General features: G+C 42.4%; 1 protein-coding gene across 1 annotated transcript in view; it reads right to left on the bottom strand.

The window, feature by feature from the left end:
* The window catches only part of LOC135512896 (FAS-associated factor 1-like), an 86027-nt gene that overhangs the window by 41667 nt on the left and 17088 nt on the right, over nt 1-27272 (bottom strand). The window contains exons 7-8 of the mRNA XM_064935383.1: nt 26850-26955; nt 4482-4568 (exon numbers count right to left, since the gene is read on the bottom strand). Of these exons, the coding sequence (XP_064791455.1) occupies nt 4482-4568; nt 26850-26955 (193 nt within the window). The remainder of the gene's footprint in view (nt 1-4481; nt 4569-26849; nt 26956-27272) is intronic.

A 27272-nucleotide genomic window follows, 5' to 3' on the forward strand; every position in this document is an offset into this window, starting at 1 on the left:
GGGAGAGGTTATCCCCCCCCCACTGACCTTCTCCTCCATCCCAACACAAAGAACAAGCTCCTCTTTTTTGGATTCTTTTAATTAACACTTGCACTGAAGCTTCTAAGCATTGGGGAGCGATGCCAGGAAAGAATTCTCTCTCTGCCCCCCTTGCCGCCTCTTTCCCGCTCTCCCTCAATCTCTTTCTGTTTCTTTTTTGTCTGGGCAGTGTTTGGATTAAGTCTCTGGCTGTGAGTGTGAGATAATTATCACTGACAGCTGCACTGACAGTACCCAGAGCCCCAATACCACCTTGTTCAACAACTCTTTGATAAATGGGGACAACAGAGCCTGAGAAAATAAAGACAGAAGAAAAGAAGCCCCACCCTAAACACCTGTTGGTCTCTTATAGGTTCCTCCTTGCCTGTTTACAGTATGTCATTCCTGATTAAGATCAGGGGTCCTGCACCAAGTGTTTGAGGTTCACACAGGCAACTGTGATCACCAGCTTCTCCACAGAAAGTCATAGTGTTGAAGGAAAAGGTTGCTGAAATCAACAGCGGGGCATTTCACTACTATGCTCAAAGAGCAGGGGATCCAAGAAGTGACCAAACGAATGAGGAACATTCTGGAGATGGGGGGGACTTATGCATTAAAGCCCTCAAAGTAGCAAATGCATTTGGTCAGAGGGAGATGGATAGAGGCTGAGCCTACATAGTCTCTCTTCCATGCAGCGCATGTCCTTCTCACTGAGTCTGGCCCCACTGACTGTTACCTGAAGACAGCAATCACAGGGGGCTCTTTCTCGGCTTATCACTGAGCCCTGTCGCTACGGCAACCAGCAGGCCCCAATAAGCCTGCACGGGGCTGTCAACCAGAGAATCCATTAAAAGCCGGGAGGAGAGGAGCCGGGCTCAGAGCCCTCAGAGTGACTGCATTAATACATTAGCAAACACCATGAAACACTGGATAAATGTCAGCAATTATGGCGGAAGAGAAAAAAGCAGAGTCTAATAAGGATGTCTCACTGTCTGTCAATCACTCCCACAGGTGCAGGACCGCTCTGTCAATCAGAATGGCCAGAATACTTGCCGCTTGGCTCGGCTTGTTTCCTCAAAGGACTAGGCAAAAGTGGTGGTAATAATAAAGTCCCACAACAGATCAATCATCTATCACACCAAGGGAGTCAGACAATGGCCCATTACCTCAAGAAACAACTGTTTCTCCACAAAGTGCCTTTGGTTTTTTCAACTCAGCTAACCCCAAACTTTTGACTGCACTGCCCCTCTTTAATGATATTTCCACAGAGGTCAGAAAAAAACTCAAATTGTGAAATTATGATAATGCCCTTTTTGTGTAAGAGTCATTTGAATTTTTTAAAATGTATTATTATTATTTTTATTTTTTAATACAGGAATTTCAGTCTGTTCAGGTGAGATGTTTTTGGCCCAGATCATCAAAATCTGATTTAGACCAATGGTCAGTCATCTTTTATTTCCATATGTACCCTCCAACTTTCAAGGGGTAAGCTCTAGAGCAGGGGTCTCCATATCAGGTGTGGAAGATTAGGGTTGGAGTGAAAACCTACAGGACAGTAGCTCTCCAGGAACAGGGTTGGAGAGCCCTGCTCTAGATTCTAGACAATCCTATCCGCCACTCAGGGTTGTTAATGTAAACATGTGTGGCACAGCGGTCTAAGGCACTGCATCTCAGTGCTAAAAGTGTCACAACAGACCCTGGTTCGATTCCAGGCTGTATCACAACCAGCCGTGAGTGGGAGTCTCATAGGGCGGAGGCGTCACACAATTGGCCCAGAGTCGTTCGGGTTTGGACGGGGTAGGCCGTCATTGTAAATAAGAAATTGTTAACGGACTTACCTAGTTTAACCTTTATTTAACATTTCAAATGGCAAAAGGAGGCTCAGGGAAATACATTACAAAAAGTTCTTATTTTCAATACACATGACAGTGATTTAAAAACAATCATTTCAAGACTGCATGGGGACTTTAAAGCGTCAGCTTCATCATAATCTAAGGCACCATGGATATAGGCTAACACTGCCAAATGAGCATTACCCTCTTGCTTCTGTGGCCAGGTTGCTTGCAGTTCCCTTCATCACCTTTTATATTTCACATCCTTTTAATTTTTAGTATCAAATTACCTCACTGAATCATATTGCCAACCAAAACAAGAGGTGTTTCTTCCTGCTCCAATTTAAATTTGATGTAGGCTAACACTTTGTAGATCAATACACAAAGGCACGGAATCAGGGAGGTGAAGAACCAAAACCAATCACTTGTTTCTCCACAGGTACGCTCCTACCACATTTGGCTTCTTGTACAAAAAAACTAAAACAACCTAACAATCTTTGAAGATGACAATTTCTGAGTGTAAAGCACAGTTATAAAATAAGCAGTAGGTAAATAAGTTAATCAATAAGCTCATGTTTAATTAGACAAATCTAAGCCTTGGATGTGAAAACTGTATTTTCAACCTCTGCAAGGCTTTAAATAAAAATTAGTCTGGGTAATTGGTTGTCAAAAGGCAGTGGGTGTTTGAGTGGCTGGCAGAAGTGGTGCCCAGCTGAGCTTGTGAACTGATCTTTAACTCCAGAGATGCTCCAGCAGTGTACAAAACTGTGCACCACAAATATAAAGGCCTGTTATCTAACAGTATGCATGTTTGTGTTGTTTATCTGTATGAATTTTTTTTTTTTCCCCATTCACTTGAACGTAGACAATCATTTCTGACGTGACTTAAATTGGGTATTTAATTATAAAACAGCCTGGTGACAATAAAACCTCTAAGTTTGAACAATATTGATCCTTAAATTGAACAACAAATGATTACACTAAAAAATAATTCTGACTTTCCCCCCACTAAATATTAAGTGAGTGCATTGAATGAAAAAAGGCTGAAAAATAATGAGAAAGTAGTCACCGATTCTGACTCCTTGAAAATGTAATTTTAAACCCGAGCTGCCATGTTTATTGGTACAAATCCCCAGAGATGAGGCGGGGTTAATGAGATATGCAATGGAAGAGCCAGGCTGGCATGCAAGGGCTTTCTCTGTAATGCTCAGAGACATTTCAATAAGGGTTTGGGCTGGAGAGGCCTAATATTGCAGTCAATGCTTTTAATATCTCCTCCCAAGAAACATGGGAGCAGTGAGCCGCCTTAGCAATGTGCCTGGCTACGACCTAAAGCCACGTTCTATTCAACCCCAAGCCACCTTAGAGCTTTGGTCGAGCCAAGACTCATTGACAAGCAGCCCACCTCATATTCCGGACTATTGTAGGTTCCAAAGGGCTGTGGGTGAGAAGTGATAATGTACACTTTACTGTGGTTTCAGGTTGGACTTGATATCTTGGCTAGATTGCCTGTCTAAGGAAAGAGATAGATAACAATTAAATAGATCCATATCAGTGCTGTATAGGGTTTGTGGTTTGAGAGGCTGCCTTTGGCCACTGAGCTTTACATTAAGGCACACAAAGAGCAAACAATTTAGAACAAAAAATAAATATAACCTTTTGTCTCAGCCTTTCAGGAAAATAAACGGTTGCAATGTACGTATTTGCTTTGACAAGAGAGCAACCAAATGAGACATAAAAGCTCCACTTAAAAACAAAACAACAAAAGATGCAGGGATTGTTAATTCAATTTGCCAAAGTGAATATTTGAATGTAGATGGTAGATGGGAAAAGAGAGGGTTGCCATAAGAACCACAACATTTAGAGAACAGGTTCTCACCAGGTGACCACACCCTGTACTCCATCTAAAATAGACATGTCATTGTAGATTTTAATCATGATCAGAGCAAGAAAACCCAGTTCAGGGTAGTAAAGAGGATGCCACAAGATAATGTAATAAAAGGTAATACTTTAAAACAACAGCAAATATAAAAGTTGAAGAGCCAACAGAATGTGTATGGAATGTGTATGGAACAACCCAACAACCCACAATCATCCATAAAATTAGCATGGGATGGGAACATACAAGTTGTCAAAGAAGCAGGGGGGGAGTTCCTCAGGGCTCCGTGTGAGGACCGCGTCTGATCACTTTGACTGAAATTAGCTGAATGGCTGAACGGTGACCCCCAGGCGGGAGAGGTCAGTGACACTCAATGACGTGAGCTTTAATGTCCACAGATAGAAGGACCCTGCAAACCCCTGCAGACTGTCCTGACATTTTAATTAGTTTCTACCTCTTACTTTTAGACTGGACAGATGGTTTCAGCACTGAAAACATTTAACAGTTTCTCTCAAACCGACATTCACTACATGTAAAATAGGCTTTTATAAAGCCTTCATGGAATAAACTTTAACCCGGGTCTTTAACCTTCTTAAATCAAAATATATTCAGTAAATGAAAACATGGGTAACATATTTTCCTAATTTATGTAAGACTGCTGGTGAACAGCAGCTATAAGGTCCAAAGACAACATGGAAATGGAGTGGTGTTCCCAAGTCCAAGCCTGAGAGACATGTGTTTTTGTTCCTTACCGAATCGTCAGATGCCGCAGCAGGCCAACCCTCCCATTGTTGGTGTCGAACTGGGATGTTTGTCAGGTCTGAAACATTCCTTTTCACCTGGAAAGAAAAACAACGGCAAATAATGATTAAATCTATCATTTCAGATTAAAACATGAATACTTTTAATGGAAATCCTGAAGAAAATAACTTTGAATATCAGTAAGTAGCCTATACCGAACTATGACAGTAAACACATCATGAGAGAGACAACAACATTGGTGTGTCGGCATAGCTTTGATTGTCTCCCATGGAGGTGTGGAAAGGAACAACAAAGATGGAGGTAGGGCACAGGGCATTGGACAGAGAGAAAAAGCTGTGTCATCTGCATTCCACAGATACCTTGCTTAATGCACAGAAACACTCAAATGAACAGTATTTCTCTCCCATTCTTTTAAGTGTATCTGCACTTAACATTCTGTGCTTTTAAACCGTTAGCAGTGTCCCATGAGCACCAAGCTCCCGCCATCCCTGCCCTGATGGTTTAAAGCACAATGCCAGCCTAATGTGCGCAAGGCGAGGGTGATCAAAGCTAGTGTCGCCTGAGTGCTGGATTCTAGCGCATTACCCCTGCAGAATGCACTACCCTGTAGTGGTAGATACTGATGCTGAGCAAACTGGCCATTGTGGTGGAAAGCTCCCTCCACACACAGCCAAATCCTCCAACACTCAGAGGGAGAGATGTATCCTTGCCGAGACGGCGGTCTCGTGCCCACAGATGGAGTGCTTTATGTTGAATAAAAGTCTACAGACCTCAACATAGACCAGTGTCTATGTTGAGGTCTGTGTGACTTGGTAAGAAGCAGACTGGCCTGAAAATGCCTTGGTAAAAGTTTAGACAATGCGTGGCTGACATGGGATCACGATATTCAAACCTCATTCTCTCGCCAGTCCCAAACACACACATGCACAGTGCCTTTCTTTATGAAGTGGACTGGGGTCAGGCCGGGTGGCCAGTGTTATTACAGAGTGTAATATCTGTGTTTGACCAGAGGGCTACAGGGATTTCTCCTCCTCACGCTGACCGACAGGCAGGCATAAACACTAGCGCCCAGCTGTAATTAAGCGTCTCCAGTCAAAGGTTAAGGCAGCCTTAGAGAAACAAACTAATGCCCATAAAGGAGGTCCTGGTGGCTGCAAGTTGGAAACAGCAAACCTATTCTATCAGAGCAGCGATACGTTTATTAGCTCAGATTTTACGAGACGCATTACAATCTCCTGCTTTAATGAAGGTTTTCCCTACCACAACGTATCCACATCCTCTAACACGTGCATAACAGACAGAACAGGAAGGCGAGCCTCAAAACCAACAAGAAAGTTGACAGAACTGTGAGAACAGTTTCTAAAAGTAAGATGCACAACATGACCAAAGGTACGTGGAAACCTGCTCGTTTAACATCCTAAAAGGTGTTCGATGGGTTGAAGTATTGGCTGTGCAGGCCAGTCAAGTTCTTACACGCTGATTTCGAAAATTGGAACCCCGACCTCACTAATGCTCGTGGCTGAATGGAAGCAAATCCCCGCAGCAATGTTCCAACATCTAGTGGAAAGTCTTCACAGAAGAGTGGAGGCTGTTATAGCAGCAAATGGGGTACCAACTCCATATTTATGCCCATGATATTTAAATGAGATGTTAGATGAGCAGGTGTCCACATACACTACATGACCAAAAGTATACACGTCAGTCGATAAAAAAAAGTGCCATAAAATTAATTTATTGAAACAGTAATATAAACTGGTTAAATAAGATGGTGCAACGTAATCTTCAAAAAGGCAGTAACCTCATCAGTGGTGCTTGCTTGGAGAAGCCTATGGATGTGCAACGGCATAACAAAATTAGGTTACATTTAGCAGACAAGACACCCATATTTCCTGAGCCCTCATCACAGTCAAGACAATTATTTTATTGTAAAAAATAAAAAATAAAAAATGAAATCACAAAAAGAACAGAATATTTTTCCAAATGAAAAAAAGTTGATGCACATTTCACATCTGGACCAGTTAAACTCTAAAAAGAATGATAATTTGAAACGGGGTGATATACAGATGTTCAATTTAGAAAATTCTGTCTGTTCTTCGGCCTATGCTTAATAAATCCAGTCCATTTAGAATGTGTTTTGAAAGGCATTTATTTCTGTAGGCCTAACTGGAGCTCGTGGGCGCACTCCGCACACGTACGTGTGTGTGTGTGTGTAGGGAGCAGTTGGAAGGCAATTGAGTGAATGAGACACTGAGGGGGAAAAGTAATTTAGGGAGATGAACTGTGTGATGCTTGGCTTGGTTTATTTTTTTTGTGACCCACAAATGCACATGTACAAATTGAACACTAGAGTCAAAGAAAATTAACTAGGTCTTCAAGACAAAATTTCACTTGCCTGTTCGGGCACCCACAACGCACATCCACCAAAAATGTTAACAGTATTTCTGGTTAAAGATGGAAATTTGACATCCGTTAAAGTACTCATGCCCATCCCTAATTTGGAAAGAACTGAATGAGCAATTAGGCTAATTATGTTTGCTTATAACAACCATCGTGACCAATTCTCTCTGAAGTTGCCCTAAAATCAATATCAACATAAGACCAGGATTCCTTTTTTATCAATATCTGGCTAAATAGAACCAGCATTTACTATTCATGAAGTTTTTATGCAATCTCTATGTACTACAGCCTTTTGCGAGGCATTCCAATTACAAATCTCATTATAACGCCAATCGCCCAGCTCAGCTTTCACCAAAGCAACCTACCATTACCACTGCTGACGAAAGCGATATTACAATTCACTTTTCAAAAAAGCCCATCACATTACTAGTAAGGCCAGTTAGACACATACTCTGATAAGTGCTGTCTAATGCTGCCCCCTGTCTGCCAGAGAACTGTATTTACTTTGAGAGCAGCTTGATTAGGGTCTCACTTCACCAGATACATTACATTAAAATCACACACAACTTGTACCATTTCTTAACATGTAGCCCAATCCCCTTTATGTAGAATATTTAGAATGGTACATGTTAAGAAACAGTACAAGTTCTCAGATTATTATATTATAAATAAATATCTGGGCATATGGATTGATGAAGTTATTTTAAAAAGCATATGGATAAATGAGTTAAGTTGAATAAAAATGGGCTTCTTTAGAAATAGACTAAGCCTCTGCATGAACAGGAGAAAACCGATAATTCAGTCAACTTTCCTGCCAGTGCTAGGCTACAGTGACATCATTTATATGAATGCAGCTGCCACTACACTGAAACCACTAGGATGCAGATTACCACAGCACATTTCCCTTTATTACAGGGGACAGGTTGAGTATACATAATTGCATCCTATATCAGAAAGCAGGCTGGCCCACTCTTAAGTCTCGTAGATTGATACACTGCTCTCCGCAGTACCTTAGTTCATTGTTAAATTCCAGATACACGAGTCACCACACCAGATCACATGGATAGCCAACTATAAATATACTGAACAAAAATGTAAAACCCCAACATGTGACAATTTCAAAGATTTTACTGAGTTACAGCTCATATAAGGCAATCAGTCAAATAAATTCATTAGGCCCTAATCATGACTAGGAATACAGATATACATCCGTTGGTCACAGATACCTTAAAACAAAAAGGGCGTGGATCAGAAAACGAGTCAGTATCTAGTAACCATTTGCCTCATGCTGCACAACACATTTCTTCCTCATAGAGTTGATCAGGCTGTTGATTGTGACCTGTGGAATGTTGTCGCATTCCTCTTCAATGGCTATGCGAAGTGGCTGGATATTGGTTGGAACTGGAACACGCTGTCGTACACATAAATCCAGAGTATCACAAACATGCTCAATGGGTGACATGTCTGGTGAGTACGCAGGCCATGGAAGAACTGGGGCATTTTCAGCTTCCAGGGATTGTGTACAGATCCTGCCAACATGGGGCCATGCATTATCATGCTGAAACATGGGGTGATGGCAGCGGGTGAATGACACAACTCTGTGCATTCAAATTACCATAGATGAAATTCAATTGTGTTTGTTGTCCGTAGCTTATGCCTGCCCACACCATAACCCCAGCATGGGGCACTGTTCAATGTTGACATGAGCAAACCGCTCGCACACACAACGCCATACATGTGGTCTGTGGTTGTGAAGCCGGTTGGACTTAATGACAAATTCTCTAAAACGATGTTTGAGGCAGCTTATGGAAGAGAAATTAACATTAAATTCTCTGGAAACATCTCTAGTGGACATTCCTGCATTTAGCATGCCAATTGCGTAATCCATCAAAACTTAGTAGGCCTAGGGTAAACTATGCGTACTTTGGTTACACAAAACAAAAAGGACAAGGTTGTCATAGAGCATTACATACAGACAAACATTTTCTTTTGCTCGATCGTTAGCCAGCTTTTGAGATTCTTTTTAAATTGGTCGGCATGGCTTGGAGTTGCTGTGGTAGTTGCTGTGGTAGTCTGTTGCTTGAAACAGTATACATATGAAAAGGTCTTCTTACCAGATACAACAATTAAAACAAAAAACAATTTTAAACAGGCAATAGTCTTTGGCTTTAGTGTTGTATTGGTGGACATCTAATGAGTAAAATAATCTTGAAAAGGTACCTTGGTCTGATCCAAAACTACATGGGCCAGACCAAATTGAATTAATATTACACTTCTGTACAGATAGCCAGCCTAGCTGATTAAAATGCTTGACCTTCAGATGAGTACAAGGGGACAGTTGAAGTACAACTCACCAGCTTGTATTGTAGCTGGTCTGTAGCTTGTTCTTTAAAAAGGTATGTGTACGCATAATCAAAGTGTCACTGAACTAGCGCACCTGCCAGAGTCTTTAGTTTGTCACTATCAAGATATTTTGAGGTCTGCGCTAGGAATTAAATGCCTTGGTTAATCTTTGTTAAAACCTTTAGGGCCATAGTGTCACCAGTCAGGTACTTTGCCAATTCACACCCAATGTCACTGACTGAAGTTTTTGGTGTAACCACCGAGTTGCCCCCTCTGGCACTAAAATCAGGGGATCATGCAAGCTTTACTCTGGAACCAAATAAGATGGATTCTGTTTTTCCAAGATGCAGAGAAAGCTTGTTATCTGAAAGCCATTTACTGATATTGGATAACTCTGCACTAAGGAGTTCTTTGACCGAGGCTTTGTTCTTATGGGACACCAGTAGAGCAGTTACCCATTAAAACAAATTACGAGAGCAGGCTGATTTTATTGTTAAATGTACAGTAGGAAGAGAAGTGGACCAAGGATGCTCCTCTGCGGGACTCCACAGTTGATCCCTTTCGCATTAGAATGTTTTCCTTTAACATCCACCATTTGGTCCTGCGGTTAAGACCAAGGGCTTTTATCTTGTAGTGAATGATACTATGGTCAACCCTGTCAAAAGCATTGTGCAAATCCACATTCCACAGAAATTCTAGAGGTCCCGCTGATCTCTATGGAATTAGGTAAATCTGCATTTGGTTATTTTTTTGCACCCGTGGATAGAATTCTCTGCAGAGCTCCGTGCACCTTGATGCTCTGGAGTGGGGTAGTAGTTAATGGAGGACCTCCTTGTTGAGGATTGGGATTGCTTTTAAATTGCTTGCAAATATTGGATGTTAATATTACATTGTATTTGTAAATTTTGTATACATGCATGGTTCCCTATGCAAAAGATGCCTTGGTCTCAATGGGATTTCCCTGTTAAAATGTAAATGTTTAAGTACTAACAAAAGGGCTGTGACTACAAAAGGTAATAGCAGTTTGAGACACAGACAATGAAAGAAATAGTTTGTGACAAATGCTTCGAGGCGGTGTCATTTTACGCAAGGATATAGATAGAAAATGATTTATCCACTGTAATAACACATTAATATATAACTTAACAGAATTTATAACACACAGAAAGCCCTTCCCTGCTGTTAAGGCTGAGACCAGCATGTACTCAATATCACAGTGCTTGGGCAACATACACAGAAACATTAATGATCAAATCATTCTAAATGCCAAGTACTAGTAATCCTTGGCTGGAGCAAAATCAAAGAGAAGAAAAGGTTGCCGTTAAACAGTCACAAGCTCTCCAGCACCAGATGCCTTTCATTCAGTCTCTCTCCCCCCTTTCTTTTCTGTTCTCCGTTCCTCTCTCCAGCTGCAGAGTAGAAACGGCAAGGGCTGGAGAAATCCCCCGGACAACTCTTCTGATCACGGACACTCCAGACCCATCGGCCATCACTATTCTACCCGCCACTTTCCTGGCAAACATTTGCACTCCAGCTTAGCGTACCCCCACATTTTGGCTGTGAATGCCAATCAGAGCCCCCGAGGACGAACTGTGGTGAGCGAGGAGAGCAGGGAGCCGTTCCCTGGGAGCCACAAGGCAAAGCCAGAGCTTTTGGCAAAGACAAACAAGAGGACAGGACTCTCCCCATTGATATGCATAAGCAGAGACCATCGGCTGGTCTTCAACTAAGACAAAAGAGGATGAGAAAGATGGTTTGCACTGGGCTCCCTATGTGGCGGTGTTGGGGACAGAATTGACGAAAGGGGGCTGCATCTTTGAGTATGGTGTTGCTTCTTTGTTGCCTTCTTATTTGATCATTCAGATCTCTATGACCGCAATACAATCCCTTACATTAGAACTTGTACTTGGCAAGTCAATTAATAGACAGCCAACTACATATTTCCCCACACTACTTATTCTAAGAATTTCATAGAGTTTTATGAAGTATTCCAAAACCCTTTGATGTTCTTTAGGCCTGGCACTTGACGATACAAATAGCAGTTTTCCACCTGTTTATGAAACATCACCTGCATCTTTCATTATGTTCTACACGTTTTGGTGCAAAAAATAAAATACTAAATAAAACTGTCAATGACCAAACAGTAAATATGTGCCCAACACGCAGTGAACCACAGATCAATGTACGGTGGTAAAGGTGCTGGGCCTCATTCTCTTTTGAGGGAACAGAATGCCTAAAGACAAGCATGTGGGAGGACATGGAGGACTGTTTGATTCTGCTTTGTCCCCTCTGCTGCTCCCCCACCAAGCTACCAGCCCTCTTCCTCTTTTCTTTTCCCCCCTCTTCACAACAGGGACCCCTCCCCAGTGTTTGTAATCCCAGCAGAAACACTTAAGGTTCACAGTGGGTGCTCATCAAAACCATCTGCCTGAGGAAGGGGAGAGGACACCCTCACGCCGCTGCTGCTGTATTAATCTCTTCAATTAGCACCATTACAAACCCGTAAAGTAGGCTGATTACAGTAATGGTCACCAGCGCCATACAGGCAGCAACACCCAGAGCAGGGGACGCTGGGGCCCAGGAAACCAATCTAACCGATGCACCAGCAAAACACCGGTCTGTCTGCAGACCGACTAATTATGAGAGACAGAAACAATAACCACGGGCACTTTGGCGTTGCTAGAGTCACCAATAGTGGAAATGCTGCCTTTGACATAAACAGAATAGAATGAAAACAACTTTACTACAAAGGTGATACATTTGTACTTGAATATAATCTTGCTTTTTATCAATCAGAACTTGTTGTGCCTTGGGACTGTCAGAGGTCATTGCCGACTCAACATTCTTACTTGGTCCCAACAAACTTGATTCAAACTTCAAAATGGAGGCTACTCCCCGATTGAGTTACATACCAAAGTATCGCTCACATTGAAAAGGGATTTCAGCGACACCGTCAGTCCATGGGGAGCTTAATACACTTAATGTGGACAAGACTACCTGCTGTGAATAATTAATGGGGCCATTTCAGATTGCTCTGCATATGCTTTTAAAACAAGAGCAAGAGGATGAGGTGTGTCCTTATAATATAACAATTTTTTTAGTCCTCTGAGCTAACTAAGTGGAAACACTAGAGGCAAAAGCTGCAATGGATGAAAAGAGAGCAACTGCAGTGTTTCCCCTAGGATTTTCTCAGCAGTGGCGGTAAAGTTAGTGGGGGGGGAGCAATGGTGGCCATCCTATTTGTATTTATTAAGGATCACAAGCAGAAGCTACTCTTCCTGGGGTCCAGCAACATTGAGACATAAAATATTAACTAACACTTCTCGCAAGACATTAAGTGCCCCATTCGGGGGCGCTAGAGAGCAAGCTATGGAAAAGACGTGTTTTGTTAGAGCACCGCTCAATTTTATTTATTTAAAAAAATACATTTTTAAACGGGATATTTTGTCAGGAAAAGATGCTAGAATATGCATATAATTGACAGCTTTGGATAGAAAACACGAACGTTTCCAAAACTGTAAAGATATTGTCTGTGAGTATAACAGAACTGATGTTGCAGGCGAAAGCCTGAGAAAAATCCAATCCGGAAGTGCCGCGTTTCAATGATATGGCTGTGAATGTACCATCGACGAGCTTACGTTTTCTACGTATTCCCCAAGGTGTCTACAGCATTGTGACGTAGTTTTCCGCATTTCTGTGGAAGAATAGCCGTATGGGGGCACATTGCGTAAGTGGTCACATGGTGGCTCCGAGAGAGATTCTCGCGTAAAGTGCAGAGGTAGCCATTACTCCAATCGGTCCAAGAGAAAAAAGGAATTGTCCCAACGGATATAATATCGAATAGATATTAGAAAAACACCTTGAGGATGGATTCTAAACAACGTTTGCCATGTTTGTCGATATTATGGAGCTAATTTTTAATATTTTTTGGCGTTGTGGTGACCGCAATTTCCGGGCGATTTCTCAGCCAAACGGAGCTATTTCGCCTACAAAAATAATATTTTGGGAAAAAATGAACTTTGGCTGTCTACCTGGGAGTCTCCTGAGTGAAAACATCCGGAGTTCATCAAAGGTAAACGATTTAAATTGATTGCTTTTCTGATTTCCGTGACAAGTTTGCCTGCTGCTAGCAAGGCATAATACTATGCTAGGCTATGATCAACTTACACAAATGCTTGCCTAGCGTTGGCTGTAAAGCATATTTTGAAAATCTGAGACGACAGGGTGATTAACAAAAGGCTAAGCTGTGTTCCAATATATTTCACTTGTGATTCTCATGAATAGGAATATTTGTCCGTTGCGTTATGCTAATTAGTGTCAGATGATGATAACTGTCCCGTTCACGGGCTGGGTGTCACTACAGGTTAAGGGCGCTGTACTGCAGCGCCAGCTGTGCCACCAGAGACTCTGGGTTCGCGCCCAGGCTCTGTCGTAACCGGCCGCTTCCGGGTTGGATGCACGCTGTGTTAAGCAGTGCGGCTTGGTTGGGTATCGGAGGACGCATGACTTTCAACCTTCGTCTCTCCCGAGCCCGTACAGGAGTTGTAGCGATGAGACAAGATAGTAGCTACTAAAACAATTGGATACCACGAAATTGCGATGAGACAAGGATATCCCTACCGGCCAAACCCTCCCTAACCCGGACGACGCTAGGCCAATTGTGCGTCGCCCAACGGACCTCCTTGTAGGCGAAATAGCTCCGACAGAGCCTGGGCGCAAACCCAGAGTCTCTGGTGGCACAGTTAGTGCTGCAATGCAGTGCCCTAGACCACTGCGCCACACGGGAGGCCCCACTCCACTAAATTTTGAAATAATTCATATTAATTTCTCACCACCTATTATTTCAAACATTATCTGGCAATATGATATAAGGGAGAAGACAACAAAAAAAGGGGGCCCTAAACAAGAATTTGGATGAGACGGACAACGAACCGTTTTCATCATCGCCGACCAACGAGGAGTTAGCTGAAGATGCTAGCTCCCAATAGAACCTACTCCAAGTGGACACAAGGTTGGCTGATATCTCAAAGCATATTGGGACTTTGACTGAAACTGAAGGCAACCAAGGGCAGGGTGCATTAGGTCGAGCAGACAGTTAATCACGAGGCCAGGCTACAGGACATAGAGAAACAGTGCACATAAACAATTCACAAAACCATGAAAGCAAGACTGGAAATGCTCGCGTCGCAGTCAAGACACCAGAACATCCGAATATTTGGGATGCAGGAGGACACTGAGAAAGGGAAACCCATTGAATTTATTTGAGCCAATACCAGCATTGCTTGAGAGTGAAATCTTCAAAACACCCCTCCCGATCGACCGCGCACACAGATCACAGGCAACGAAACCGGCCAAGGGCGCACCACCAAGGACATTCATTGCACGACTGCACTCTCTCTAGACCAGGGATCTCATCCTCAAACTGGCTAGTCAAAAGTTACCCCTTAACTACAAAGGAGCCAGGGTGTCTTTCTACCCAGATCTTACTAAGGGGTTGAGGAACCAACAGAAAGAGTATGATGAGTTGCACAAGAAATGCAGGGCGGCCAACATGCGACATGGATTTCTCTTCACAGCCTGGTTTAAGGGGACAGTCGAGGGATCAACAAGTACGTTTGAGAAAGAGAGGCTGACCTGTTCTTGTCAAGCAAGCTCCCTGGCTGAGGATACAGAACTGCTGTGTCAACCAGCAAAGTGGCTAAACAGAGGCCAGGAATGTGTTTGAATTTCCTACTGAGGTCTTTTTGATCAGAAGATCAAAGATTGGGACTTATGTTGGATGAGATGTTATTGCTTATACAGCATTGTTTAGCCTATCATGTTTTAGTCCCAATATGAGAGTTAAGTGTAATCTAATATTCGTTTTTATATGCAGAGCCTATAGATGCCGAGTTAGTTCAGGCTTTGTCTAGGCACCCTAATGTTTGTGTGTTAGTCAAGGAGTGCTTCGTTTGGTTAAGTCACTCAGTAAGAGAACGTGGTCTGTGTTTCATGTTTACCTTTAGTACAGGTGGCATGACAAGTTCCCACACGGTGGGATGTTTTTCGTTTGGATTTCGCAAGACAGCAACAATTTGCTCTAAAATAAGAAATGCCAAAGTGACCAGGCACAGAGTAGACCTGGTGGATTAAAGATAGTCAGTTGGAACTGTGATGGCTTAGGTCATGTCGTGAAAAGAGCTAATGTTTTTACTCATCTTAAAAAGATCTGGGCGCTGACAGAGTGCTTCTTCAAGAACCTCAATAAAACGGTCAGCTCAGGCCAAAACGATGAGTCAGCTGGATCGGTCAGATATACCAGTCTAATTTTGAGTCAAAAGCTAGAGGGGTAGCGCTCCTGATAAGGAAAAACATTCCTTTTATTTACCCATCCTCGATTTCAGATCCTAAATGGTCAGTATATTATTGTGGCTGGTACACCGAATTTGATACCAATAACCTTGGTCAATTTATATGGACCCAACGTCGATGATCGATTATTTTTTCAAACGATATTTAAGGCCATACCAAATATCTCAAATACAAGTGTTATTGTTGGAGGTGACTTCATCTAAAAGAGGATCTAATGTACAGTTAAACAGCTATCAAGGCACTTCAACAATCAAATGCCAGTGTCAGTCTAAATACATTGATGACAACCCGTAACACTGTCGATATTTGGAGACTAATGCCTATCTATTGGGTGGCTCATTCTTTTCGTCAGTTGATAAGTCATATTCCATCATTTACTTTTTTTTGTTGGACTCCAAACTAAATTTCAGCAGCTGCGCCGGTTACACATCACCCGATTGTAATTACGGACTACTCTCCGTTGTCCATGGTGCTGAAACTCGACAATGTGTCTGCGACCGTGGCGCTTAGACGCATACTTCTTGAAAGATGATACTTTGTCAGTGCTTGAAGGAGCAGATAGCTCCGAGGGTGAATAAAGCTAACGACACGGGGGCTGTTGACTACTCCACCCTTTGGGAATCTCTCAATGCTGTGATTAGAGATTACATTATTTCATATACATCAGAGAGGAAGAAACACGCCAATACGAGGCTGAAAGAAATTGAGAGTTTGGGGAACAGGAGGTTTTATTACAAATTCCTCGAATGCAGTCCTTGAGAAGAACAAAGTTGAAATACGAATACAGTACCATCCTTTCGAAACGGGTGGGCTTTTTACTTGCTAGAACGCAACAAAATTACTTTGAACTGGGTGAAACACCACATCGATTATTAGCAGGACAGCTAAGGCATGTACAGGCATCTAGAGCTATTCATAAAATAAAAAAGGAGACAATGATAAAACAGTAACAGGATATTAATAAATGTTTAGTGCAGTTTAACTCAGAGCTATATCAATCGAAATGCGATGCTACTGATCCAAACTATGGAACACTTTCTCACCGAATGTGAACTTCCTAAACTAGACAGGGGGGCAGCTGCTGCACTTGATGCCAGGATAACTTTAGAGGCGATTAACACAGCGATAGCACAATTTCCAAACACCAAGGCACTTGGGCCCGATGGATATGTAATAGAATTTTATAAGTAGTACTGTGCAAGTCTAGCTCCAGTTATGTTGCGAATGTTTAAACAATCCAAAGAAAATGCCAAACTCCCACAAACACTGTATGAGGCTACTATAGCACCGATCTTGAAAAAAGATTCCACGGAGATGTTCTCTTATCGCCCCGTGTTGTTGCTCCCCATAGAAAATAAAATGTGGATTAAGATATTAGCAAACCGATAGAAAAAAATATGTTTCACATCATACACCCTGACCAGACAGATTTTTATTCCAGGTCAACATATATACTACAATTTGAGATGCCGTTTCAACGTAATGTATCATGATCATAAAGTTGAGGCAGTGGTAATTGCTCGACGCAGAGAAGGCGTTTGATCAGATTGAGCGGAAGTATGTCGGTTCTGTAGCATTTCGGGTTTGGAAAGGAACGTATTAATTGGATAAGAATTATTTATGCACACCCAAATGGCATCTGTGGTAACCAATCAGGAGATGTTGCAGTCATTCCACCTGTTCAAAGGCTACCAACAGGGGTGCCAAATTTTGCCTGCTCTCTTCACTATAGCCATGGAACCCCTTGCTACTCTCATTCGTGTATGTGCCGATATAGCTCCTGCTAAAATAAGACACGCAGAACAAAATTTCCCTCAATGCAGACTGTTATTTTGTTTTTATCCAAGCCTAAAACTTCTATTCCCCCCTTAACTTGATGAATACATTTGGCTCCTTCTCTGGCTACAGGATACACTGGCAAAAAAAGCAAATTGATGCCAATATCACCGCCTGTGATTATGCCATTTCTGCAATCTACTAAGTTCACAAGCCTTGGCATCAGTAACAAACTTTAAAAAAAATCAGCTATTGAAAACAAATTGGGATATGAAAATTGATCAGCTTAAACAAAAACAGATTTTTGGAGAACTCTGCCTGTCTTTCTTTTTTTGGTCATATAAACACTCAAAATGGTTGTCCTACCCAGGTTTCTTTAGGTTTTCTTCCAATATCTACCCAATTTCATGCCAAAGCTATTTTAAGAAACTGGATTCAATAATAATTCCATTCTTATGGGATAACAAGGCAGCCAGAATTTCAAAGAAGCATTTAAGAAAGTAAAAGTTACAGGGGGGTTTTGGCCTTCCTCACTTTAAACTGTATTATTGGGCTGCTAAATCTGAACATTGTGTCTTTCTGGAGGGAAAGTTGAACTGGGATCTGACAGAATGATATGCCTTCATGACTTTTGATTAAGCAGACCTCCGGTCAAATGTTCCTCACTCCCTGCACTTGTTAACAGCCCAGCATATGACTCTAACCCAGACATGTCACACTCTTGGGATCTGGTAACAGATTCTGTATTTTCTTAACATACCCACTGTATACATTGACAGCCCGATTTGCCTGAATCATGCATTGGATAATATGGTGTTATCACAGTGGAGAGAGAAGGGGCTCACAACAAATCGGTAACTTACACATTGGTCATTTAGCTTCATTTCAACAATTACAAGGTAATAAGCTTAACATGCCATCAACACTTTTTCAGATGCCTCCAAATCAGGAATGTCTTAAGGACACATCCCACAGTACGGCATTAAGCCAAAGAATCCTACATTAGATAACCTTATCAAACGCCATTCAAAAGGGTCAGTCTCTAGACTTTATAATTTGCTACAGGCCCACATAAAAAAGGTACAGTTGAAGTCAGAAGTTCACATACACCTTAGCCAAATACATTTAAAATTCAGTTTCACAATTCCTGATATTTAATTCTAGTAAAAATTCCCTGTGTCAGTTATAATAAAGTGGTGATCCTAAGAATGTGAAATGTCAGAATAATAGGAGAGAGAATTATTTCAGCTTTTATTTCTTTCATCACATTCCCAGTGGGTCAGAAGTTTACATACGCTCAATTAGTATTTGGTCGCATTGCCTTTCAATTGTTTAACTTGGATCAAACGTTTCAGGTAGCCTTCCACAAGCTTCCCACAAAATAAGTTGGGTGAATTTTGGCCCATTCCTACTGACAAAGCTGGTGTAACTGAGCCAGGTTTGTAGGCCTCCTTGCTCGCACACGCTTTTTCAGCTCTGCCCACAAATTTTCAATAGGATTGTGGTCAGGGCTTTGTGATGGCCACTCCAATACCTTGACTTAGTTGTCCTTAAGCCATTTTGCCACAACTTTGGAAGTATGCTTGGGGTCATTGTCCATTTGAAAAGACCCATTTGTGACCAAGCTTTAACTTCCTGACTGATGTCTTGAGATGTTGCTTCAATATATCCACATCATTTTCCTGCTTCATGATGCCATCTATTTTGTGACATGCACCAGTCCCTCCTGGATGGAGCAAAGCACCCCCACAACATGATGCTGCCACCCCAGTGCTTCATGGTTGGGATGGTGTTCTTCTGCTTGCAAGCCTCCCCCTTTTTCCCTCAAACATAACGATGGTCATTATGGCCAAACAGTTCAATTTTTGTTTCATCAGACCAGAGGACATTTCTCCAAAAAAGTACATTTTGTCCACATGTGCAGTTGCAAACCGTAGTCTGGCTTTTTAATGGCGGTTTTGGAGCAGTGGCTTCTTCCTTGCTGAGCAACCATTCAGGTTATGTCGATATAGGACTCATTTTACTGTGGATATAGATACTTTTGTACCTGTTTCCTCCAGCATCTTCACAAGGTCATTTGCTGCTGTTCTGGAATTGATTTGCACTTTTCGCACCAGAGTAAATTCACCTCTAGGAGACAGAACGCGTCTCCTTCCGGAGCGGTATGACAGCTGCGTGGTGCCATGGTATTTATAACTTGCAAACTATTGTTTGTACAGATGAATGTGGTACCTTCAGGCGTTTGGAAATTGCTCCCAAGGATGAACCAGACTTGTGGTCTACAATTTTTTTTTGAGGTCTTGGCTGATTTTCCCATGATGCCAAGCAGAGGCACGGAGTTTGAAGGTAGGCCGTGAAATATATCCACAGGTACACCTCCAATTGACTCAAATGATTTCAATTAGCCTATCAAAAGCATCTATATCCATGACACTTTTCTGGAATTTTCCAAGTTGTTTAAAGGCGAAGTCAACGTTGTGTATGTAAACTTCTGACCCACTGGAATTGTGACAGTGAATTATAAGTGAAATAATCTGTCTGTAAACAACTGTTGGAAAAATTACTTGTGTCATGCACAAAGTAGATGTCCTAACCGACTTGCCAAAACTATAGTCTGTTAATAACAAGAAATTTGTGGTGTGGTTGAAAATGAGTTTTAATGACTCCAACCTAAGTGTATGTAAACTTCCAACTTCAACTGTATCTACATACACTATTAAAAAGGGCTTGGGAGCAGAAACATGGTTCAGAAATCTTAGATGAGGACTGGGTAGAAGCTCTCAGGAATATAAAACAATTTTGTGAATGCCAGGCACAACCTTGTTCAGTTTAAGGTGATACACAGGTTACATTACTCAAATGTGAAACTGCATAAAATATTCCCAGATACCTCACCACTGTGTGAGAGGAGCAAGCAGGAGGGGACTTTGACCCAGTTATTTTGGACATCCTAAGACACATGTTTACTGGGCTCTCATTTCTGATTACTTATCTAAAGCCTTTGATAGAGTTATAGCCCCAGACCGATTGATCGCTCTGTTTGGTACAGTTTATGGGAATAACAAGGAAGGGAAGGCTGTCCATCTTTGAAGTCTATTAGCCAAAAGACTCATAATGCAATTTTGGAAATTGGAGACTGTCCCTACCTTTGAAATGTGGTCACAGGATTTACGTACTGTAATGAATATGGAAAAGATTCCATACCTCCAATAGAAGTCTGTTATACAAAATATGGCAGCCTATACAGGATAAAAGGTCTAGTCCAGCTTCATAACTGGGTTGATGAGCTGCTGCTACCCTGTGCAGTACTCCATGCAATATTTAAATGTCGCTTAGCTACACTGCTTGTAATGACTATGCTACCTTCAAATAATATACACTGCTCAAAAAAATAAAGGGAACACTTAAACAACACAATGTAACTCCAAGACAATCATACTTCTGTGAAATCAAACTGTCCACTTAGGAAGCAACACTGATTTACAATAAATTTCACATGCTGTTGTGCAAATGGAATACACAACAGGTGGAAATTCTAGGCAATTAGCAAGCACCCCCAATAAAGGAGTGGTTCTGCAGGTGGTGACCGCAGACCACTCCTCAGTTCCTATACTTCCTGGCTGATGTTTTGGTCACTTTTGAATGCTGGCGGTGCTTTCACTCTAGTGGCAGCATGAGACGGAGTCTACAATCCACACAAGTGGTTCAGGTAGTGCAGCTCATCCTGGATGGCACATCAATGCGAGCTGTGGCAAGAAGGTTTGCTATTTCTGTCAGCGTAGTGTCCAGAGCATGGAGGCTCTACCAGGAGACAGGCCAGTACATCAGGAGACGTGGAGGAGGCCGTAGGAGGGCAACAACCCAGCAGCAGGAACGCTACCTCCGCCTTTGTGCAAGGAGGAGCACTGCAAAAGCCCGGCAAAATGACCTCTAGCAGGCCACAAATGTGCATGTGTCTGCTTAAACGGTCAGAAATAAACTCCATGAGGGTGGTATGAGGGCCCAACGTCCACAAGTGGGGGTTGTGCTTACAGCCCAACACCGTGCAGGACGTTTGGCATTTTCCAGAGAACACCAAGATTGGCAAATTTGCCACTGGCGCCCTGTGCTCTTCATAGCTGAAAGCAGGTTCACACTGAGCACGTGACAGTCTGGAGACGCCGTGGAGAACGTTCTGCTGCCTGCAACATCCTCCAGCATGACCGGTTTGGCGGTGGGTCAGTCATGGTGTGGGGTGGCATTTCTCCATGTGCTCGCCAGAGGTAGCATGACTGCCATTAGGTACCGAGATGAGATCCTCAGACCCCTTGTGAGACCATTTGCTGGTGCGGTTGACCCTGGGTTCTTCCTCATCAGGAGCATGCCCAGGTGTTGTAGGGAGGTCATACAGGCACGTGGAGGCCACACACACTACTGAGCCTCATTTTGACTTGTTTTAAGGACATTACATCAAAGTTGGATCTGCCTGTAGTGTGGTTTTCCAGGAGTGTGACTCCAAATCCAGACCTACATGGGTTGACACATTTGATTTAAATTGATAATTTGTGTGATTTTGTCAGCACATTCAACTATGTAAAGAAAAAAGTATTTAATATGAATATTTCATGCATTCAGATCTAGGATGTGTTATTTTAGTGTTCCCTTTATTTTTGTGAGCAGTGTATAACCCCTAATAGGATTATTTTTGTATGCTTGAGTTAAGTTTTGGCCTCTAAATATGGCATCCCATGCAACAGTACAAATGGAGGTCAAAGTTAGTATGTCTTTTTTATTTATTATTTTTTTATTGGAAAATAAACATTTTTTAAAAAGTGTGCACCCTCAGGCCACTGCTCTACTAGCCAATACAGTGCATTCGGAAATTATTCACACCCCTTGACTTTTTACACATTGTTAAGTTACAACCTTATTCTAAAATTGATTAAATTGTTATTTCCCCTCCCAATATACACACAATAGCCCATAATAACAAAGCAAAAACAGGTTAAGAACTGCTGAAATACTGAATAGTGAAATAGCACATTTACATAAGTGTTCAGACCCTTTACTCAGTACTTTGTTGAACCTCCATTGGCAGCGATTACAGCCTTGAGTATTCTTGGGTATGATGCTACAAGCTTGGCACACCTGTATTTTTGAGAGTTTCTCCCATTCTTCTCTGCAGATCCTCTCAAGCACTGTCAGGTTGGATGGGGAGCCTCGCTGCAAAGCTATTTTCAGGTCTCTCCAGAGATGTTCGATCAGGTTCAAGTCCGGGCGACTCAAGGACATGTCCCGAAGCCACTCCTGCGTTGTCTTGCCTGTGTGCTTTGGGTCATTGTCCTGTTGGAAGGTGAACCTTCACCCCAGTCTGAAGTCCTGAGCACTCTGGAGCAGGTTTTCATCAACAATCTCTATACTTCGCTCTATTAATATTTCCCTCAATCCTGACTAGTCTTCCAGTCCCTGCCTCTGAAAAATATTCCCACAGCATGATGCTACCACCACCATGCTTCACTGTAGGGATGGTGCTAGGTTTCCTCCAGATGTGACGCTTGGTATTCCGGCCAAAGAATTCAATCTTGGTTTCATCAGACCAGAGAATCTTGTTTCTCATGGTCTGAGTGTCCTTTAGGTGCCTTTTGGCAAACTCCAAGCGGGCTGTCATGTGCCTTTTACTGAGGAGTGGCTTCCGTCTTGCCGCTAACATAAAGGCCTGATTGTGGAGTGCTGCATAGATGGTTGTCCTTCTGGAAGGTTCTCCCATCCCCACAGAGGAACTCTGGAGCTCTGTCAAGTGACCATTGGGTTCTTGGTCACCTCCCTGACCTACTTCGATTGCTCAGTTTGGCTGTGGAGGCCAGCTCAATGAAGAGTCTTGGTGGTTCCAAACTTCTTCCATTCAAGAATAATGGAGGTCACTGTGTTCTTGGGTACCTTCAATGCTGCAGAAATGTTTTGGTACCCTTCCCCCAGATCTGAGACTCGACACAATCCGGTCTTGGAGCTCTACAGACAATTCCGTCAACTTCATGGCTTGGTTTTTGCTCGGACATGCACTGTCAACAGTGGGACCTTATATAGACAGGTGTGTGCCTTTCCAAAACATGTCCAATCAACTGCTTTTATCACAGGGGGACTCTAATCAAGTTGTAAAACATCAAAAATGTTTTCGCTTTGTCATTATGGGGTATTGTGTGTAGATTAAGGAGGGAAATAATTATCTAATCAATTTAAAAAATAAGACTAACAAAATGTGGAAAAGGGGAAGGGGTCTGAATACTTTACGAATTAACTTACCTACAATACAAAATCCATGTGTATGTGTGGGTAGAGTGTGTGTCTTACGTGTGTATCTGTGCGCATGTCTCTTCACAGTACCTGCTGTTCCATAATGTGTATTATTATCAGATTCTACTGCTTGCATCAGTTACCTGACGAGGAATAGAGTTCCATGTTGCCATGGTACTACGCGCCTCCCATCGTCTGTTCTGGACTTGGGGATAGTGAAGAGACCTATGATGGCATGTCTTGTGGGACATGCATGGGTGTCCGAGCTGTGTGCAAGTAGTTTAAAAAAAAATAGGCTGAATGCACCGAGCTGTCAACACTTCTTACAAAAACAAGCAGTGATGAAGTCAATCTCTCCTATACTTTGAGCCATGAGAGATTTCCATGCAGGTGCGACAAAACTAGGGCCTGCAGGATCTGCCTTGTTGAGTGTTAAGGCAGAGTAACGATGTATTAATGGACAGATTTCTCCTCATCTTAGCTACTGTTGTATCATGATTTGACCACGACAGTTTTACAATCCAGGGTTCCTCCAAGCAGTTTAGTCACATCAACTTGCTCAATTTCAACATTATTTATTACAAGATGTAGTTGAGGTTTAGGGTTTAGTGAATGTTTTTTTCCAAATACATTGCTTTTCGTTTTTGAAATATCTTATTCCTTGCCACCCTTTCTGAATCTAACTGCAGCTCTTTGTCAAGTGTTGCAGTCATTTCAGTCACTGTAGTAGCTGACGTGTATAGTGTTGTCAGCCGCATACATATAGACACTGGCATGTCATTAGTAAAGATTACACCCTTTGAGAAAAGTAAACAACTGCCCTGGGGAATTCCTGATTCTACCTGGATTATATTTTAATGGAAGCGCCTCAAAACACCCTCTCTGTTCTGTTAGACAAGTAACTCTTTATCCACAATATAGCAGGGGATGGATGTAAAGCCATAACACATACATTTTACAGCAGCAGATTATGATCGATAATGTCAAAAGCTGCACTGAAGTCGAACAAAACAGCTCCCACAATTGTTTGACCATATGTGCCGTGCTTGCTGAATGTCTGTTAATTTGTTTACTGTAAAAAAGCATAGTTTCTGGTCACAAAAAAAAAAAAAAAAAAGTTTACCAAAATTTTGTAACAGGCTGATTGGTCGGCTGTTTGAGCCAGTAAAGGGAGCTTTACTATTCTTGGGTAGCGGAATTACTTTTGCTTGCCTCCAGGCCTGAGGGCGCACACACCTTCTAGTAGGCTTAGATTGAAGATATGGCAAATAGGAGTTGCAATATCATCCGCCATTATGCTCAGTAATTTTCCATCCAAGTTGTCAGACCCCAGTGGCTTGTCATTGTTGATAGACAACAATCATTTTTTCACCTCTTCCACAATCACTTTACGGAATTCAAAACAACGCTTGTCTTTCAGAATTTGATCAGTTATACTTTGATGTGTAGTGTTAGCATTTGTTGCTGGCATATCATAGCTAAATTGGCTAATCTTGCCAATGAAAATATAATTAAAGTACTTGACAATATCAGTGCAATTTGTGATGAATGAGCCATCTGATTCAATGAATGATGGAGCAGAGTTTGCCTGTTGGCCCAAAACATAATTTAAGGTGCTCCAAAGCTTTTTACTATCATTCTATTGGCTGCAGAGGTTTCTTTCTTTCTTTCTAAAATCCTACAATTATACACGTTGCTTTTATACTATGAGTGACTCAAACATAAGATCAATGGCCCGATGCCATGACATTTGAATTTTAGATTCTCCGACTGTCTAGTTATTTTGGTGATTAAAAAATCAATAAGTGTATACAAAAATTATAGCTCCATTATGTTTTCTACATACTTTACATCTGGTGTATGTTGTTTTCAGTGTTAACTTTAATTAAACATTTTTTATTAAGAGTGAGATTTTTGTATACATCTTTGAGGGGCAACAACGATTTAGCTGGGGCAGCCCACCACTGCTAAATGCATATAGGGAAACCACTGAACTGAGATGCACTGACTGAATAGATTATGGTGTTGTCTCCATGGCAGTCCACCCACCCAACCACCTTCAACCCTCAGATCGAGCTGCAGCTGAGACTGTAACAAGTAAAAAGAGGGGCAAATAGGAAGCCAGTGGGCCCAGTATGAATATTTAAATTTGCTACCAAATCCAGTGTTTGGTTTCAGATAGAGAAAATGAGCATGACCCGTTCCCAACCACCACTACACAAACACATTTCTCCCCAATGTTGCTTGCCAATTTGTCCTCAAACAGCTTTTCGGACATTTAGAAAGTCACTGGCAGCCTCCCGGGTGGAGCAGTGGTTAAGGGCGCTGTACTGCAGCGCCAGCTGTGCCATCAGTCCCTGGGTTCGCGCCCAGGCTCTGTCGTAACCGGCCACGACCAGGAGGTCCTAGGGGCGACACACAATTGGCCCAGCGTAGTCCGGGTTAGGGAGGGCTTGGTCAGTAGGGTTGTCCTTGTCTAATCGCGCACCAGCGACTCCTGTGGCGTGCCGGGTGCAGTGCGCGCTAACCAAGGTGGTGCACAGTGTTTCCTCCGACACATTGGTGCGGCTGGCTTCTGGGTTGGATGCGCGCTGTGTTAAGAAGCAGTGCGGCTTGGTTGGGTTGTGTATCGGAGGACGCATGACTTTCAACCTTCGTCTCTCCCGAGCCCGTACGGGAGTTGTAGCGATGAGACAAGATAGTAGCTACTACAACAATTGGATACCACGAAATTGGGGAGACATTTTTTTTTTTTTAAAGAGTCACTGGCTGTGTGGACCTGATAGACGGGCAATCTTGGAGAAGAGAAATTATAACTACAACTCTATTGAGGTGCTGCAGTAAGCAAACAATGCACCACAGCTGTGTGTAAATTTGAGCATTCATGTAGAATATTGATATTAATTCCTATTGTAGCAACATGGCTGAGCAAAACTTTGATTGCAGTTAGCGGTTATTAGAGTTGTATAGTCAATTCAAATATTAAAAATGTTCCTACTCAGTGATGGCAGTTATGTTTTATAAGAACTGTAATATGGCTGTTCCACTGGATGTCAGAAGGTGAATTCACCAATTTGTAAGTCGCTCTGGATAAGAGCGTCTGCTAAATGACTTAAATGTAAATGTAAGCAAACTTTACAACTATCCTACTGGAAGTAGGCCATATCTTGAAGAACTTTCAGCACTGACAGGACATTATGTGAAGAGAGAGGGAGACCCACCTCCTGTATGGTTCTGCTGCCAGGGAAGTTGAGGTTGTAGTCTCTCTGGGCTTCACGGTGGCTGATGACAAGCAGGAAGTTCTGATTTAATGACTCCTGAAGAACACTGGAGAAGGAGGAACAAATAAAACAGAGTCAAGTGGAGAACAAGCTGAGACTAGTCAGACACTTATCCCTGCAGTGAGATGGCTCCCTGTGTCTCCCCTGGGGCTCGTGCCCACTCCTCCGTCTCTGTCCAGACAGGCCTGGTGCCGGGGCCCTCTTCTGCTCAGCAGCCTGCTAGCCTGCTCCCTGAGACCACATGGGGTGGTCAGGACACAGGGCCACAGCAGTGACATCACACACACTTACACAACCTGTTCACAGACCCCTCAACATTGCCCGGCTGGCAGACAAGTCAATGTATTGATTTGTCAGACTGAT

Source organism: Oncorhynchus masou, chromosome 24 (genome assembly GCF_036934945.1).
Source record: "Oncorhynchus masou masou isolate Uvic2021 chromosome 24, UVic_Omas_1.1, whole genome shotgun sequence".
Taxonomy (NCBI): domain Eukaryota; kingdom Metazoa; phylum Chordata; class Actinopteri; order Salmoniformes; family Salmonidae; genus Oncorhynchus; species Oncorhynchus masou.